The sequence below is a fragment of the Pan paniscus genome, chromosome 5, assembly GCF_029289425.2.
Source record: "Pan paniscus chromosome 5, NHGRI_mPanPan1-v2.0_pri, whole genome shotgun sequence".
NCBI classification, from domain to species: Eukaryota; Metazoa; Chordata; class Mammalia; order Primates; family Hominidae; genus Pan; species Pan paniscus.
In genome coordinates this window covers 163,693,975-163,707,471 of record NC_073254.2, presented here as the reverse complement: position 1 = coordinate 163,707,471, position 13,497 = coordinate 163,693,975, and the positions used below count along the sequence as shown (strand labels likewise).

Below are 13,497 nucleotides of genomic sequence, written 5' to 3'. Positions count from 1 at the left end.
TTGCCAAGATCACGCCACTGCACTCCAGCCTGGGTGACAGAGAGAGACTCCGCCTCAAAAAAAAAAAAAAAAAAAAAAAAAAAGACAGCACAAAGGAGATTTGGGGAGTGACAGAACTCTGACATATCCTGACTGTGGTAGCAATTATGCAAAACTATACGTATATTAAAATTCTTAGCACTATACACACATATACACAGACACATATAAAACAAAGAGGAAACACCCACATGGTGAATGACCAAGAGATAACCTCTTTGGAGAAGGTCATGATCACATATTCGCCATAGAAAGTGAACTCGTTCATGGTACCTTTGTACATCTGCCTCCAGCATATGCCACACCACAGCTATTTCTAAGAAGAATCTCAGGAGTCCACACTGGAGCTGTCAGAATGAATACATACATTTTCCAGTGAACTATAGGCTCATTGGCCCATGGCCACAACCAAAGAGAGAGGCAAGGCAGGAAAACATTTTGGAAAAGTCAAAAAGCTACTTGTGTTTTCTGAAAGGTCAAGGGATTGACATAGCTGGCACAAACCAGGGCTCAACAAAAAAGCCCCATTTTTAAAGGCCCAGTTTGTTGAGGGGCTATTTACAGGAAATGTTTCCAAGAGGGGCTGCCAAAAACAACCAAAGGTAACCCTGACACCCCATGGTCTGGGACTGTGTAGAAACTCGGGGCTGGGACCTCTATTTTTCTTCCTTGGAGAGGAGCCACCAAGAGGCAATCTATAAATATAAACCAGCTTTCCCACTAAAAGGGAAGGTGAAAGAAGTTGGGTTGCATCATCCTTTGCTCTAGTCTGGAAAAGATGAATGTTTTCTAGAAAAAAATGAAAGAATTAGGCTGGACGCGGTGGCTCATGCCTATAATCCCAGCACTTTGGGAGGCCGAGGCGGGTGGATCACGAGTTCGGGAGATCGAGACCATCCTGGCTAACACAGTGAAACCCCGTCTCTACTAAAAATACAAAAAAATTAGCCAGGCGTGGTGGCGGGAACCTGTGGTCCCAGCTACTCGGGAGGCTGAGGCAAGAGAATGGCATGAAGGAGGCGGAGCTTGCGGTGAGCCGAGATCGTGCCACTACAGTCCAGCCTGGGCGACAGAGTGAGACTCCATCTCAAAACAACAACAAACAAACAAACAAACAAAAATTAGCCAAGTGGGGTCTCACACACGTGTAATCTCAGGTACTTGGGAGGCTGAGGCAGGACAATCGCTTGAACCTGGGAGGCAGAGGCTGCAGTGAGCTGAGATCATGTCACTGCACTCCAGTCTGGGAGACACAGCAAGACTCTGTCTCAAAAAAAAAAGAAAAAAAGAAAAAAGAAAAAAATGGAAGAATTATACAGTTAAGAAAGCCACACAAAAAGAAATGTTTTGAGGAAGAAAATAGGAACCAAGAGATCAACCTCTTGACAAAACCAAGATGTCCTGTCAAGAGTTAATAGGAGAAAAAAGACAACACACAGGAGAGGGAGAATTGACGTGCTGTGTAGATCTGGCATGGAGCAGTAGGTAAGATAGAGAAGGGTGGTGTACCAGAGACTCCGACCCAATGTCTTGCTTCTCTCACTGACCGCTATTCTCGATCTCCACGTATACTCTGATTTTCCCCACAACACCCTTCCCTGGTATTTCTTCCCTGGAATAGCAGCTTCATGAGCTTGTTTCTCTAGAACAGAATCTGGGCATAGGGTAGAAGCTCAGTGAATATTTGCTGTATGAATGGATGACAAGGAGGATTCATGAGACCCATCAGGAAAAGTCAAAAGTGGTCACTGAGGAGCTCTTGATGAGGTGCCAGTGCTAGAGATGACAGCCTTGCACAGACCTGCCTGGCTAATCAGAAGGAACGCTGTCTTCTTGCAATGTGTTTCTTAGGACATGAAAGAGGGCACATCAAAACTCCTCAAACCCTCCTCTACTGATTTTTAAAAATAAGAATAATTGTCTTCCTCAGAAGCCATCTGGATGGTCTAGCTAGTCAGAAGTCCTGAGTGGAAAACAGGAAGGCGTGGAAGGTGAGATGTGGTTCTCTTCTCTTCTGGCTAGAGATCATGACATATGAAAAGAGTGGATAAAGAAATGGGAAAAGCCATTTCAACTGATGGTGTCGAAGACAAGATCTGACTTTCTGGACCGTAACAGTCCTACAATAGCCTGACAAGACATGTGGTTCATTACATGAAAATAGGAATGAGATGCCAGACTGTTCACAATAGCCAAGACATAGAATCAACCTAAGCGTCCATCAACAGATGAATGGGTTAAGAAAGTGTAGTACATATACACAATGGAATATTATTCCACCATAATGGAATACTATTCAGCCATAAAAAAGAATAAAATTCTGTCATTTGTAGCAACACGGATGGAACTGAAGGACATTATGTTAAGTAAAATAAGCCAGGTACAGAAAGACAAATGTTGCATGTTCTCACTCATATGTGGGAGCTAAAACAAAAAAACTGAACTCATGGAGATAGAGTAGAATGACAGTTACCAGAAGCTGGGAAGGGTAGTGGGGAGGAGGGATGGTTAAGGGGTACAAATGTACAGTTAGATAGAAAGAATAGATCTAGTGTTCAGTAGCACAATGGGGCGACTATAGCTAACAATAAATATTGTATATCTCAAAATAACTAAAAGAGTGGAACTGGACTATTTCTAACAAAAAGAAACGATAAATGTTTGAGGTGATGTATATCTCAATTACCTTGATTTAAACATTACACATTGTATGCTTATATAAAAATATCACATATACCCCAAAATATGTACAACAACTATGCATTCATTAAAAATAAAAAAATTTAAGAAAAAAATGACATGCCAAGAAGATGCTCACCAAATTGGCCTATTGAAGAGAACCTTAAAGTTGAATTCAAGAGAGAAGAAAACACCCACATAATAGTATAAAACCAGATATCATGGAGGACAGTGGCCAGAATAGAAAAAAAAAAAACCAATGCCAGAGACTTCTAGTGCTTTCGGAGAAACTAGCATCCAAGAAATGTGGATATGATATGTACATATATCCACATGAGGGTACAGAGAAAGAACAGAAAATTTATTGTTATATAAAAAGTAAAACAGATCACCCCGTTAGGAGGCTCTGGGTGATATTTTCCACAAAGAGAACATTAAATAAGCAGAAAAGTGATAGAGAGTTTTCATGGGAACTTCCAGCTCCCTAGACATTTACAAGATGCTTAATTCTTACTGGTAAATTCCTCTTTAAGTAAGATGAAATTCTATTCTAGACTTAATTCTAAATACTGAAAATGTGGTTGGTGAAGTAGAAATAATAAGAACTTTTGGAAAAGTCACCATGTTAGCTTAGGATTAAAAATAGCTAAGAAAGAACACATGAGGTACTGCCAGATGCACAGGCACCCTGTGGACTCCATGAGCACAGGGAACTGGTCAGGCTTGTTTATGACCATGTCCCTAGCACACACCTGCATTGGGCCAGGAACTCCATAAAAACTGAGTGACCTAGACAATCTAGTACACTCCTGTGGTGAAAAACTCTGAAACTGACAATAGATAAAGGGATGAACAAACTTAAAGATGGGAGGATGATCATGTAACAATGTAATTAGGAGATACACACACACACACACACACACACACACACACATCAGAAGATAGTTAGAAAGACTGGAGATAATTTGTTTCAGGCCAACACAAAAGGAAACCTCCTCAACAATTAGAGCTGGGAATAAGGAATTCAGGGAGAAGCTCAATGACTGCATGTTATCAGGGCTGCTGGAGACAGGGTTGATTCCTGCCCTAGAGACAGAACTAGATGGCTAAGATCCTTTACAACTCAAAAATTCTTAATTTCAATTGAAAATTATGAAAGTGTTTTACTATAGTAACAATAAATAGTGTTTGGCTGTATTTGAATAAATATTAATAGTCCCAGGCTTCAGGCATATTATGGGTTAAACTCAATTTTGTAAATTAGTTTGGGAGCATACCCATAATTCCAAATAATCTAAAAATGCAGTACCAGAGACACCACCAGTCTGTAAGTTAAGGATTGCTTAAGACAGAGGCAATAATGCATTATTATTTCAACTTAGAAAGGCAGTCTCAATAGGACTTGATACTGTGTCCACCAGAAAACACCAACATATGTGCCATTCTAAACTGGAACTCCATGAGGTTGGCTTTCTGACTTTTGGTTTGATGGTGGGTCAGAATCTGCCTTGCGAATTTGAGTTGAAGAAAGAAAGCCATAACAAAATGCTTATATTATAGAGTTAAACCCTGCTCCTCTTCTGGTAGAATTGTATAGAATGAAGTTCCATAATTTGTTAGGAGCCATGGAGCTGCAGTAGATATCAAGATTGACAACCAAGGCAGGTGCAGTGGCTCACGCCTGTAATCCCAATACTTTGGGAGGCCAGGGTGGGAGAATCACTTGAGATCAGGAGTTTGAGACCAGCCTGGGCAACATAGCGAGATCTCGTCTCCACAAATAACACAAAAATTAGCCAGGCATGGTGGTCCATGCCTGTGGTCCCAATGACTCAAGGGACTTGAGGTGGGAGGATTGCTTGAGCCCAGGCGGTCAAGCCTTCAGTGAGCCATGATCACTCCATTGCACTCCACTCCAGCTTGGGTAACACAGTGAGATCCTGTCTCAACAACAAAAAGATTAACAACCATGAGGTTCGTGAATGTGAGGCATTTTAATGGTTAAATTATCAGACAAAATTTGTAAAGGCCTAGAATCACAATGTGTCCACACCATTACTGAAAGTGCATGCTATTGCTAACTCTGTGATGACTTCCCAGGATTCTCTCAGTGCTTTCCCTTCCCTCCTTCCTGCCTTTCCTTCAATGTTACCTTCCCAGGAACATTTCCCAATTTGAAACTGTAACCTCCCTCCCATATTCTCTACTCCAATTCCTTGCTTTAATTTTCTCTTCTCACTTTCTAGTACAGTATCTAACTTATTTGGGTTTATTTTCTGCTTCTTTCTCCTACTAGAATGCAAGTTTTTGCAAGAAGGAAGATTGTCTCTTTTATGTCACTAAAATCTATGAGAGTATCCCTAGAGCCTGTAACAGTTCCTGACATATTGTATGTATCACATACAATAGATGAAGATGCTCAGTAAACACTTGCTGAGGACAAAGAAGTGTCGAACACTTGGCTGGGCACAGTGGCGCACGCCTATAATCCCAGGACTTTGGGAGGCTTAGGTGGGTGAATCACCTGAGGTCAGGAGTTTGAGACCAGCCTGGCCAACATGTTGAAACCCCATCTCTACTAAAAATATAAAAATTAGCTGGGTGTGGTGGTGCATGCCTATAATCCCAGCTACTCAGGAGGCTGAGGCAAGAGAATTGCTTGAACCTGGGAGGTGGAGATTGCAGTGAGTGAGATTACGCCATTGCACTCCAGCCTGGGCGAGAGTGAGACTCTGTCTCAAAAAAAAAAAAAAAAAAAAGTGTCGAACACAAAGCAAGAAGCCCTCTGTGGATGTAGATGTGCTGTGTGGCCTTTGGCTGGTTATGTAACTTCTCCCTGATACAGTAAATTGGGAAAAAGGAAAGATTCCTTCCTCTTCCTCCAATATGATGTGAGAGTGAATGATAAATAAAAGCACTTCTAGGCCAGGCACGGTTGCTCACGCCTGTAATCCCAGGACTTTAGGAGGCCGAGGCAGGTGGATCACCTGAGGTCAGGAGTTCAAGACCAGCCTGGCTAACATGGTGAAACCCTGTCTCTACTAAAAATACAAAAGTTAGCTGGGTGTAATAGCACACACCTGTAGTCCCTGCTACTCAGGAGGCTGAGGCAGGAGAATCACTTGAACTCAGGAAGCAGAGGTTGCAGTGAGCCGAGATCATACCACTGCACTCCAGCTTGGATGACAGAGCGAGACTCCGTCTCCAAAAAAAACACTTCCAACTTTCCAACTTCTTAGTGGAATAAGATAAGCAAAATCAAAATGCTGTCATTTATTAATGCAACCAGAGCAATCCTTAACAAATATCACCTTAAGCAAATCCTTTAACTTCGCCCTACTTTCTAGATGTGGAAAATAATCCTAAATAGCAACATTAGGTCTCTATGGTTACAAGAGAATATTATCCTTTAATAGGACCAAACATAACTTTGATCCTTGCCAACCATTTTTCTACATGTGCACTGTGGAAAGCAGGCCAGTCAAGTAGAAATAAAGTAATTCTTCAGACAAAATCCTTCTTACAGCAAAAACTAGTGTGTGAGGCAAAACCATATATTAGAGCCACCTTTCAATGATCAGTCCTTTCTGATATAGGTAGGAAGACACCTTTTAGAGAGGCAACTAGTGAATGGTCGAAAGTACTGGCTATGGGACCTCATTGCTTAGGTTCAAATATTGCCTTTGCCTACTGCCAGGTGTGTTTTCTTGGGCAAGTCATCTGAATGTTCTAGCCCCAGTCTCCTCATCAGTAGAACTGGGATAATAGTAGCCCTTAAAGATTGCAGTTCATGAGGTTGTACTGATGATTCAGTGAGTTAATATGAATCAAGTTCTTGGAGCAGAACCTGGTACCTAACAGCATTCAATAAAAATTAGCCATTATCATTACTATTAGGGAGTACACATTACCTTCAGAAAATCAAAGATCTGATTCCTAGAATGCTACCTAAAAATCTAGACAGGCATTCTTTTTCTATTACTACCAACACAAATAAAAGTCTCCATTTTATTGAAGATAGGTTGCCTTGATTTTCTTTATACAGGAATATAACTTACTTTTAAATAAGGACAAAAGATAGGAAAATATTTTTTTCTAATTTTATTGGCTTCTTAACAGTGGTACATGGCTGTAATTGTGAAGTACATGTTTTGTTAGTATTTTAATTTGTTATAATTGTTAAAATCTTTAATGTCTTTTATAAAGTCCCAAAGCATAGGCAGGGTATGATGGTTCATGCCTGTAATCCCAGCACTTTGAAAAGCCAAGGAGGATGAATTGTTTGAGCCCAGGAGTTTGAGAACAGCCTGGCAACACAGTGAAACCCTGTCTCTACAAAAAACACAAAAATTAGCCGAGTGTGGTGGTGTGTGCCTGTAGTCTCAGCTATTTGGGAGGCTCAGGTGGGAGGATCATCTGAGCCTAGGGAGGTTGAGGATGCAGTGAGTTGTGATTGTGCCACTGCACTCCAGCCTGGGGGAACCGAATGAGACCCCCTTCCCCCACCAAAAAAAAAAAAAAGTCCTAAAGCACCCAGTACTGCATTTTTGGTTACAGTGGGTATTTAATAAAGAAGCAATTCAAGGCGTGTTTTTTTTATTACATCCCATGTATGTTATTACATAAAGAACCTATGTGAAGTGCAGCAAAAGTGAATGTGATAGTCTCTGCCCTTAAATACTTTACATAGTAAATTAGGAGCATAAGACAGACACTTAAACAAGAAAACAAGTTAAAATAAACATGTCCTAACAGGAGTACAGGCAAAGGAGGATCAGCTGGTGCTGAATCAAAGTCAAGAATATCTGCAGGAGGAAGAGACATGTTACTGACCCTTGAATGATTGGTAGTATTTCAATAGGTATAGCTGGAGGAAGGAGGTGCTCATAGGAACAGGAGAGAGCAAGAAGAAAAGCCAGGGGACCAAGAAGGCTTGGGGCATGCTGAGCCAGTGACCCAGCATGACTGAAGTCCAAGGGCTATGGACGAATAGAAGAGATAAGGTCAGTTTGGGTTAAACTGAGAAGAGCTGAGGAGTCCGGATTTCACTGAAGAAGCAATGCGGACCCAGTCACACTTTTTGAGCAAGAAGTGACAGGAGCAAAGTCCCATCTGAGGAATGTTTCCTGATGGTGGTATCCAAGAGGCTATGGAGGGGCAAGAGGGGAGACGGGTGCTCTGCCCACCTATGTCCCCAGATCCACACACGTTGGGCCACTGCTGCTGACCAGAGCAAGCCCTCCTCTCCCTGCTCACCCAGCTCTTGGGCTATGTCATTTCTAGCAACAGTAGCTCCAGCACCACAGGCTTAGGATCTTTGGAGACTCCTCTTCCAAATCCATTCCCTGTGTTCCACTTTATATAGCAAGTTTCTGTCCTGAGTCCTTTGGTAAGTTCCTGTCCTACTTATCAGCTCTATTCCCTTGTTCTTTAAAAAAGGATAGGGCCATAGGCTGAGTGAGGTGGCTCACGCCTGTACTCTCAGCACTTTAGTAAGCTGAGGTGGGCAGATTGCTTGAGCCCGGGAGTTTGAGACCAACCTGGGCAACATGGTGAAACCCCATCTCTACTAAAAGTACAGCAGAAAAGTACAAAAATTAACTGGGCATCGTGGCGTGTGCCTGTGGTCCCAGCTGCTTGGGAGGCTGAGGCGGGAGGATTTCTTGAAGCCAGGAGATTGAGGCTGCAGTGAGCTGTGATAGCACCACTGCACACCAGCCTGGGTGACCAAGGCCCTGTTCAAGTCTTTCTGATTCCCATAACAGACACCATCTGCCCCAGCTACATACTCCTACCTGAGAAAAGAATACCCTGGTTACTGAGGACTGCCTGAATTTTCTAATACTGCTCACCTGGATGCTCTGAGATTTACCCTACTTGTTGGAACCTGTGCCATTTTGTAGTGAAGTACTCATTGCTCTATTTGCCAGGCTTGATACTTGTAAAGTCATTATCTTGGTCACTCGGCTTCCTGACAGCCTGTGACATCCCAAACCTCCCCTGTCAGCCTCACCAGCTAGGTCAGGTTCCCCTTGTAGGTAGGCTTGCTGCTAGAACCCTACCTCTCCCTGTCTTCTCTAGTGGCCTACAGATTTCTACAGCTAGCTACAAATAAGCATAGCTAAAAAGCTATGTTGCACTAATTGAGACATTAGGTGATAGGACTAGACAACAGGAATTGACAGGATAGGCTGATGTTAAAGACTCTGCATGAGGAGAAAATAAATCAAACGTTTTAGGAACTGATAGAATGTAGAAGATGGTGAGAGAAAGAAGAGTCAAAGAACTCCGTGGTTCAAAGTCTGGATGCCAAAGGAAGCCATGTCTACAGTAACAAGGATAGCTGGGGTTGGCAGGGGATCTGTTTTGGTTGGAATGCATTTATACATAGTACTTTTCCACTCCCTCTTCCTTCACTCCCTGTGTCCATCATAGCATTTATTAGTACCTTACCTGTCTAGAATGAAAGCTCCATGAGGGCAGGAACCTCACTTGCTTATTGGCGGCAGAACACCAGCTTCCAGAACAGTGCCTAGCAACTAGCATGTTTTCCACAGAAATACATTTAGACCATATGAATGGATTTTGAGTTAACATGCTGTCCTCAAATAGTGCTACCCATCAGGTGCTTGGGTAGATGTGCATGGGCATCAGCTGGAGCCTGGGCCAGTTTGAGGGATGTGGGTATGGGAAAGAAGGGCATATTCAAAGCAACAGAAGGGCTAAGGCACATAGCAACCTTCCTGCTGGGGGTTAGGGGTGATAAGAAGAAGAAGAGAAAAGGCAAAAGAGAGAAAGAGAAGTCAAAGACAAACAAGACAATGGTAGCTTTTGTAAATTAAGGAAGAGGTATTTTGGACATTAAGGCAGGACTGACTGTTCAGTAATGGAAAATGTTGTAGAGGTTGAAATGAATGAAAATAAGAGAACGACACTAAATTTAATGGTTAGGAGGCTTGGAGTAACCTCGGTGAATACAGGACACAGAGATAGATTGCAGTGGGAAAAGGAATGAGAATGTGGGAAGAAAGTAGAGGCAGCAGAGATAGGTTAGATTTTCAGTAAGTTTGGTTTTGATGGTAATACACTGTGATAAGTTAGAGAAACAACTGTGTTTATTTAGGCAGGGCATTTGTACTCTTAGCTTTGGGGAGATACAAGCATATATAAAAATCCAAAGGAAGGATGTTTATATCCTCACCTCCCACCAAATCAAATCAAAGCAAAGCAAAATGGGAAAAAAATGATTATGTAGGGGAAAAAAAGATGTAAATGCCATTTTGAGTTCTAACAATAGGGAAGGGATAGAAGAACCTAGAGCTTAGGTGGGACCTCTCATGCAGGAGAAGAAAAGAAATGAAGAGGGGTATCTGAGAGAAGTGGACGGAAAAGAGATCTATTCTCCTGCCCTAGAATCTAACAGCCAGACACTGAACAGCCTAAATCAGAGTTGAAGATATTGGAAACTTTCTGCTTTAAAACCAGGCCAGAGAACTGGAAGCTGGGGCATAAGCCCAGCCTGCCTTATAGGGCAAGATGTCCTTTAGATGTAGAATGAGCATTCCAAAATACAACTGATTCAAGGACCACCAAAACTGGCCACGAATGGGACCCTTCTTAACTCCCACTACAATAATAAACATGTTATTACAGTGCATTAATAAATTAGCGTTACATCCTATCTACTACCGATTAAGAATTCCTATAACAGAAACCCATACTAGGAAAAGTGGTATTTATCGCTGTGCGGCAGAACACAATAAGGTTCATATCCATGTGAATACCAACCCAGGAGTTTAAGAGAAGGACAAACGTAGAAGAGTTACTTTTCTTGGAAGAAATGAACTTTCTTTTATACCTCAAGATATTGTGGGTCTGGCCTAAGGTGTACTTCATTGATTATCAGACAGCAAATGGCCCTGATCATATCCAAACAGCTTGATTCCACTGCTTGAGATAATTTTTTAAAGAAGAAAATAACTTTCTCTTGGTTATATCCAAATATTAGTTTTGTGCAAAAGTAATTGCGGTTTTTTGCCACTAAAAGTAATGGCAAAAATCGCAACTACTTTTGCACCAACTGAATATATCAGTTTTCCTCTAGATATGACATCTTTCTCCAATGTGAAAAAAACTAATGTATGATACACCATTTTGTATCTTATGTTCGTTTTCGTACGTTACGTCTGGAGCCCTGCTCCCATCTTGGGTAGTCTTGGTAACGTGAAGAGCCAGATTCTCCCAATGCTTAAGCACATGTGAGAGGGAGGCACCGGAGGAAGGCCAGTGAGGTTCCTTCCACAACCAAAAAACAGAGGAGAACAAGATGCCCAGCCAGGGACTGGAAGGAGTCAAGGGTGTAAGGGTGTCTCTGGGGACCAACAACAGAATCAGGAACTGAAGCACCTCTGAGTTTAGCACATTCAACTCCCCGATTTTGCAGGCGAGAAAACTGAGGCTGATCTGACCTGTTCAAAGTCACCCAGCCGGGTGTCCTCACACAGCACAGCACCCTGTCCCTCACCTCTCACTGCCTCCTAACCCAGAAAGCCACTTAGGTACTGAAGAGGACCCAATAACCAAACTAGCATTATTTTCCCTTAAGCCAAGTTTCTCTTCTTTCTCTATCTTTTTATTACAGAAATTTTCCAATATCTATAAGCAGAGAAATGAGAATAATAACCACCATGGACCCATTGCCCAGCTTGAACAACCCATTGCCAGTCTTCCTTTATCTATAATCTTACCTACCTCACACTCCTCCAGGATTATTTTGAAACAAATTCCAGGTAGCCTATCATTATTTCTTGTTAAATATAAAATGCTCAAATAAACTATATAGCTGCAAATGCATCCGAGACCACTTTTTTGGGGAGCTTTGATGCTCCTATTCCATATCCTTGCATTGTGTGTAGTATTTTTAATTTCATTTCACAGCTCTAGAACAAAACTCTAGGTCTTATCTTAGTACAGACCAATAAGATATGCTCTGTGACCCTGTACATCCACTAACAATATTAGACTGTGGTGCAATGAGGAATTTTGATGAAGGGATTGCCTTGGACAGTAAGCATGGGGAACGTTGAACTTACTAAACACTTTTCTGTCTTAGACACAATACACTCACACTGACACTTGTTTAAATTGGGCTGAATTCTGGCCTGAGATTTAAAGCCAACTTTGTCCACGAGTTGATATGAAAGGCACTAAGCAATGTAACTTTTAAGGTTTAACAAATCTACAAACTAAATTAACAATCAAACATTTTCACACCAATAGGGTTGTGCCTCTATTCTCTTAAGACAGAGACCATTTATTTGTCCTAAGGATATGATAGAAATCTAAAATCAAATATAACAAAACTTTTCTTTCATATAGCCACTAAAATCTTTCCTAAAGAATAAATACATCAAAAAATACATTTTTAAAAAAGTTTTAATTAACGAACAAGACCGTTAACATTATGTTATGTGTATAGCAGTATAGTCTACTAGTTAAATCGTTAAATATTTATATATTAATATAAATAGTATAGTCTAACTAAATATATATCTAACATCATGTGTATATAAAAATGGATACCTGTCATCACAATGTTGATGAATAGCATTTCCACTTATCATTTTCTACTATTTCACTCCCTCGCCTCACCCATCCATTTTTTATATAAATTTACAAATATATATTTTTAAATAAGAATATATTAGAAAGTCAAGGTCAGTACAGAAAGAAGGCAAATCAGAACTCTTAAGTTGTTTCATCCTTATTTTATTCTTAAAATAAAGAATTTCATTTCAAATATGGATTAATTTTTTTCTGGGAAAAAACACACTGTAAAACATAATTTTCTACCTTTTAAAATATTTTACAATTTATCCCATCTTCTAACAAGTTATGATACTCATACCTGCTGAGGTTTCTCTAAATTTGTCACTGGTCTTCTTTTTCCTCCATTTCCAAGGCTTAAAGATTTTACCAATGGTGGATAGTTTCCCCTTTCTTTTGAAGGGAGGTGTTTGGGAACCTGCTGTGGGGCCATCTGAGTTTGCTATAGAAGCTTTGTCCAGTCCGTCAACTGTATAAAGAAAGATATAGACAGAGAAAGGTTGTAAAAAAGGTTGTAATAAAACGACATCATCAATTGGTCCCTGGGCTGTTAACGGTAAGCACGTCCACTCTAATTGGAATCTCACATAAAGTTTATTTGTCCCATTTCGCAGCTGGTAGGACTTCCCTCATATCAATCAGTCAATCAGAAATTACAGCCCACTTAGAAAATCATTCTGGGGAAACAGACTAGAAGCAAGAGACTTACATTATAGATGGGGCCAGACAAATGAGTGTCTGTGCAACACAGCTGAATCCATCTGCAACAACCCCATCAATATTTTGTACAGGAATAGAGTATTCTAAGTATTTGTGAAATAGGCTGTTCCTCCAGAGACTAGTCTGACATTCTCAGTAATGAATATTACAGTTATGATGTAGTTAAAATCATGGTTTCTCGTTCACAAAATAAAATTTGGTGCCAGGAAGCTAAATTCTATTTTTACAAGGCTAAAACTATCTTTTGCTTCTATTACAAAAAAGGTTTTGAGCTTCAAAGAAACTGATAACTACACTAACAACAAGAAATATGTGGAAAATTTGGGTACTGTGTGTGATAAAAACATGTCTTTGTATGTCTTCACTATTTTATTAATCAGAAGAAATGCACAAAATCTTAAGTTGCCTTGCTTGCACTGTGTTCTAGGCTGACAGAAGATAGCAATGACTTAT

The 13,497-nt window shown here is 40.8% G+C and overlaps 1 protein-coding gene across 9 annotated transcripts in view; it reads right to left on the bottom strand.

The window, feature by feature from the left end:
- PHACTR2 (phosphatase and actin regulator 2) overlaps positions 1 to 13,497 on the bottom strand; it is a 293,821-nt gene that overhangs the window by 105,513 nt on the left and 174,811 nt on the right. For all 9 annotated transcript variants that reach the window (XM_063605498.1, XM_034962992.3, XM_003811546.5 and 6 more), the window contains exon 2: positions 12,626 to 12,793. In XM_063605498.1, the coding sequence (XP_063461568.1) occupies positions 12,626 to 12,793 (168 nt within the window). The remainder of the gene's footprint in view (positions 1 to 12,625; positions 12,794 to 13,497) is intronic.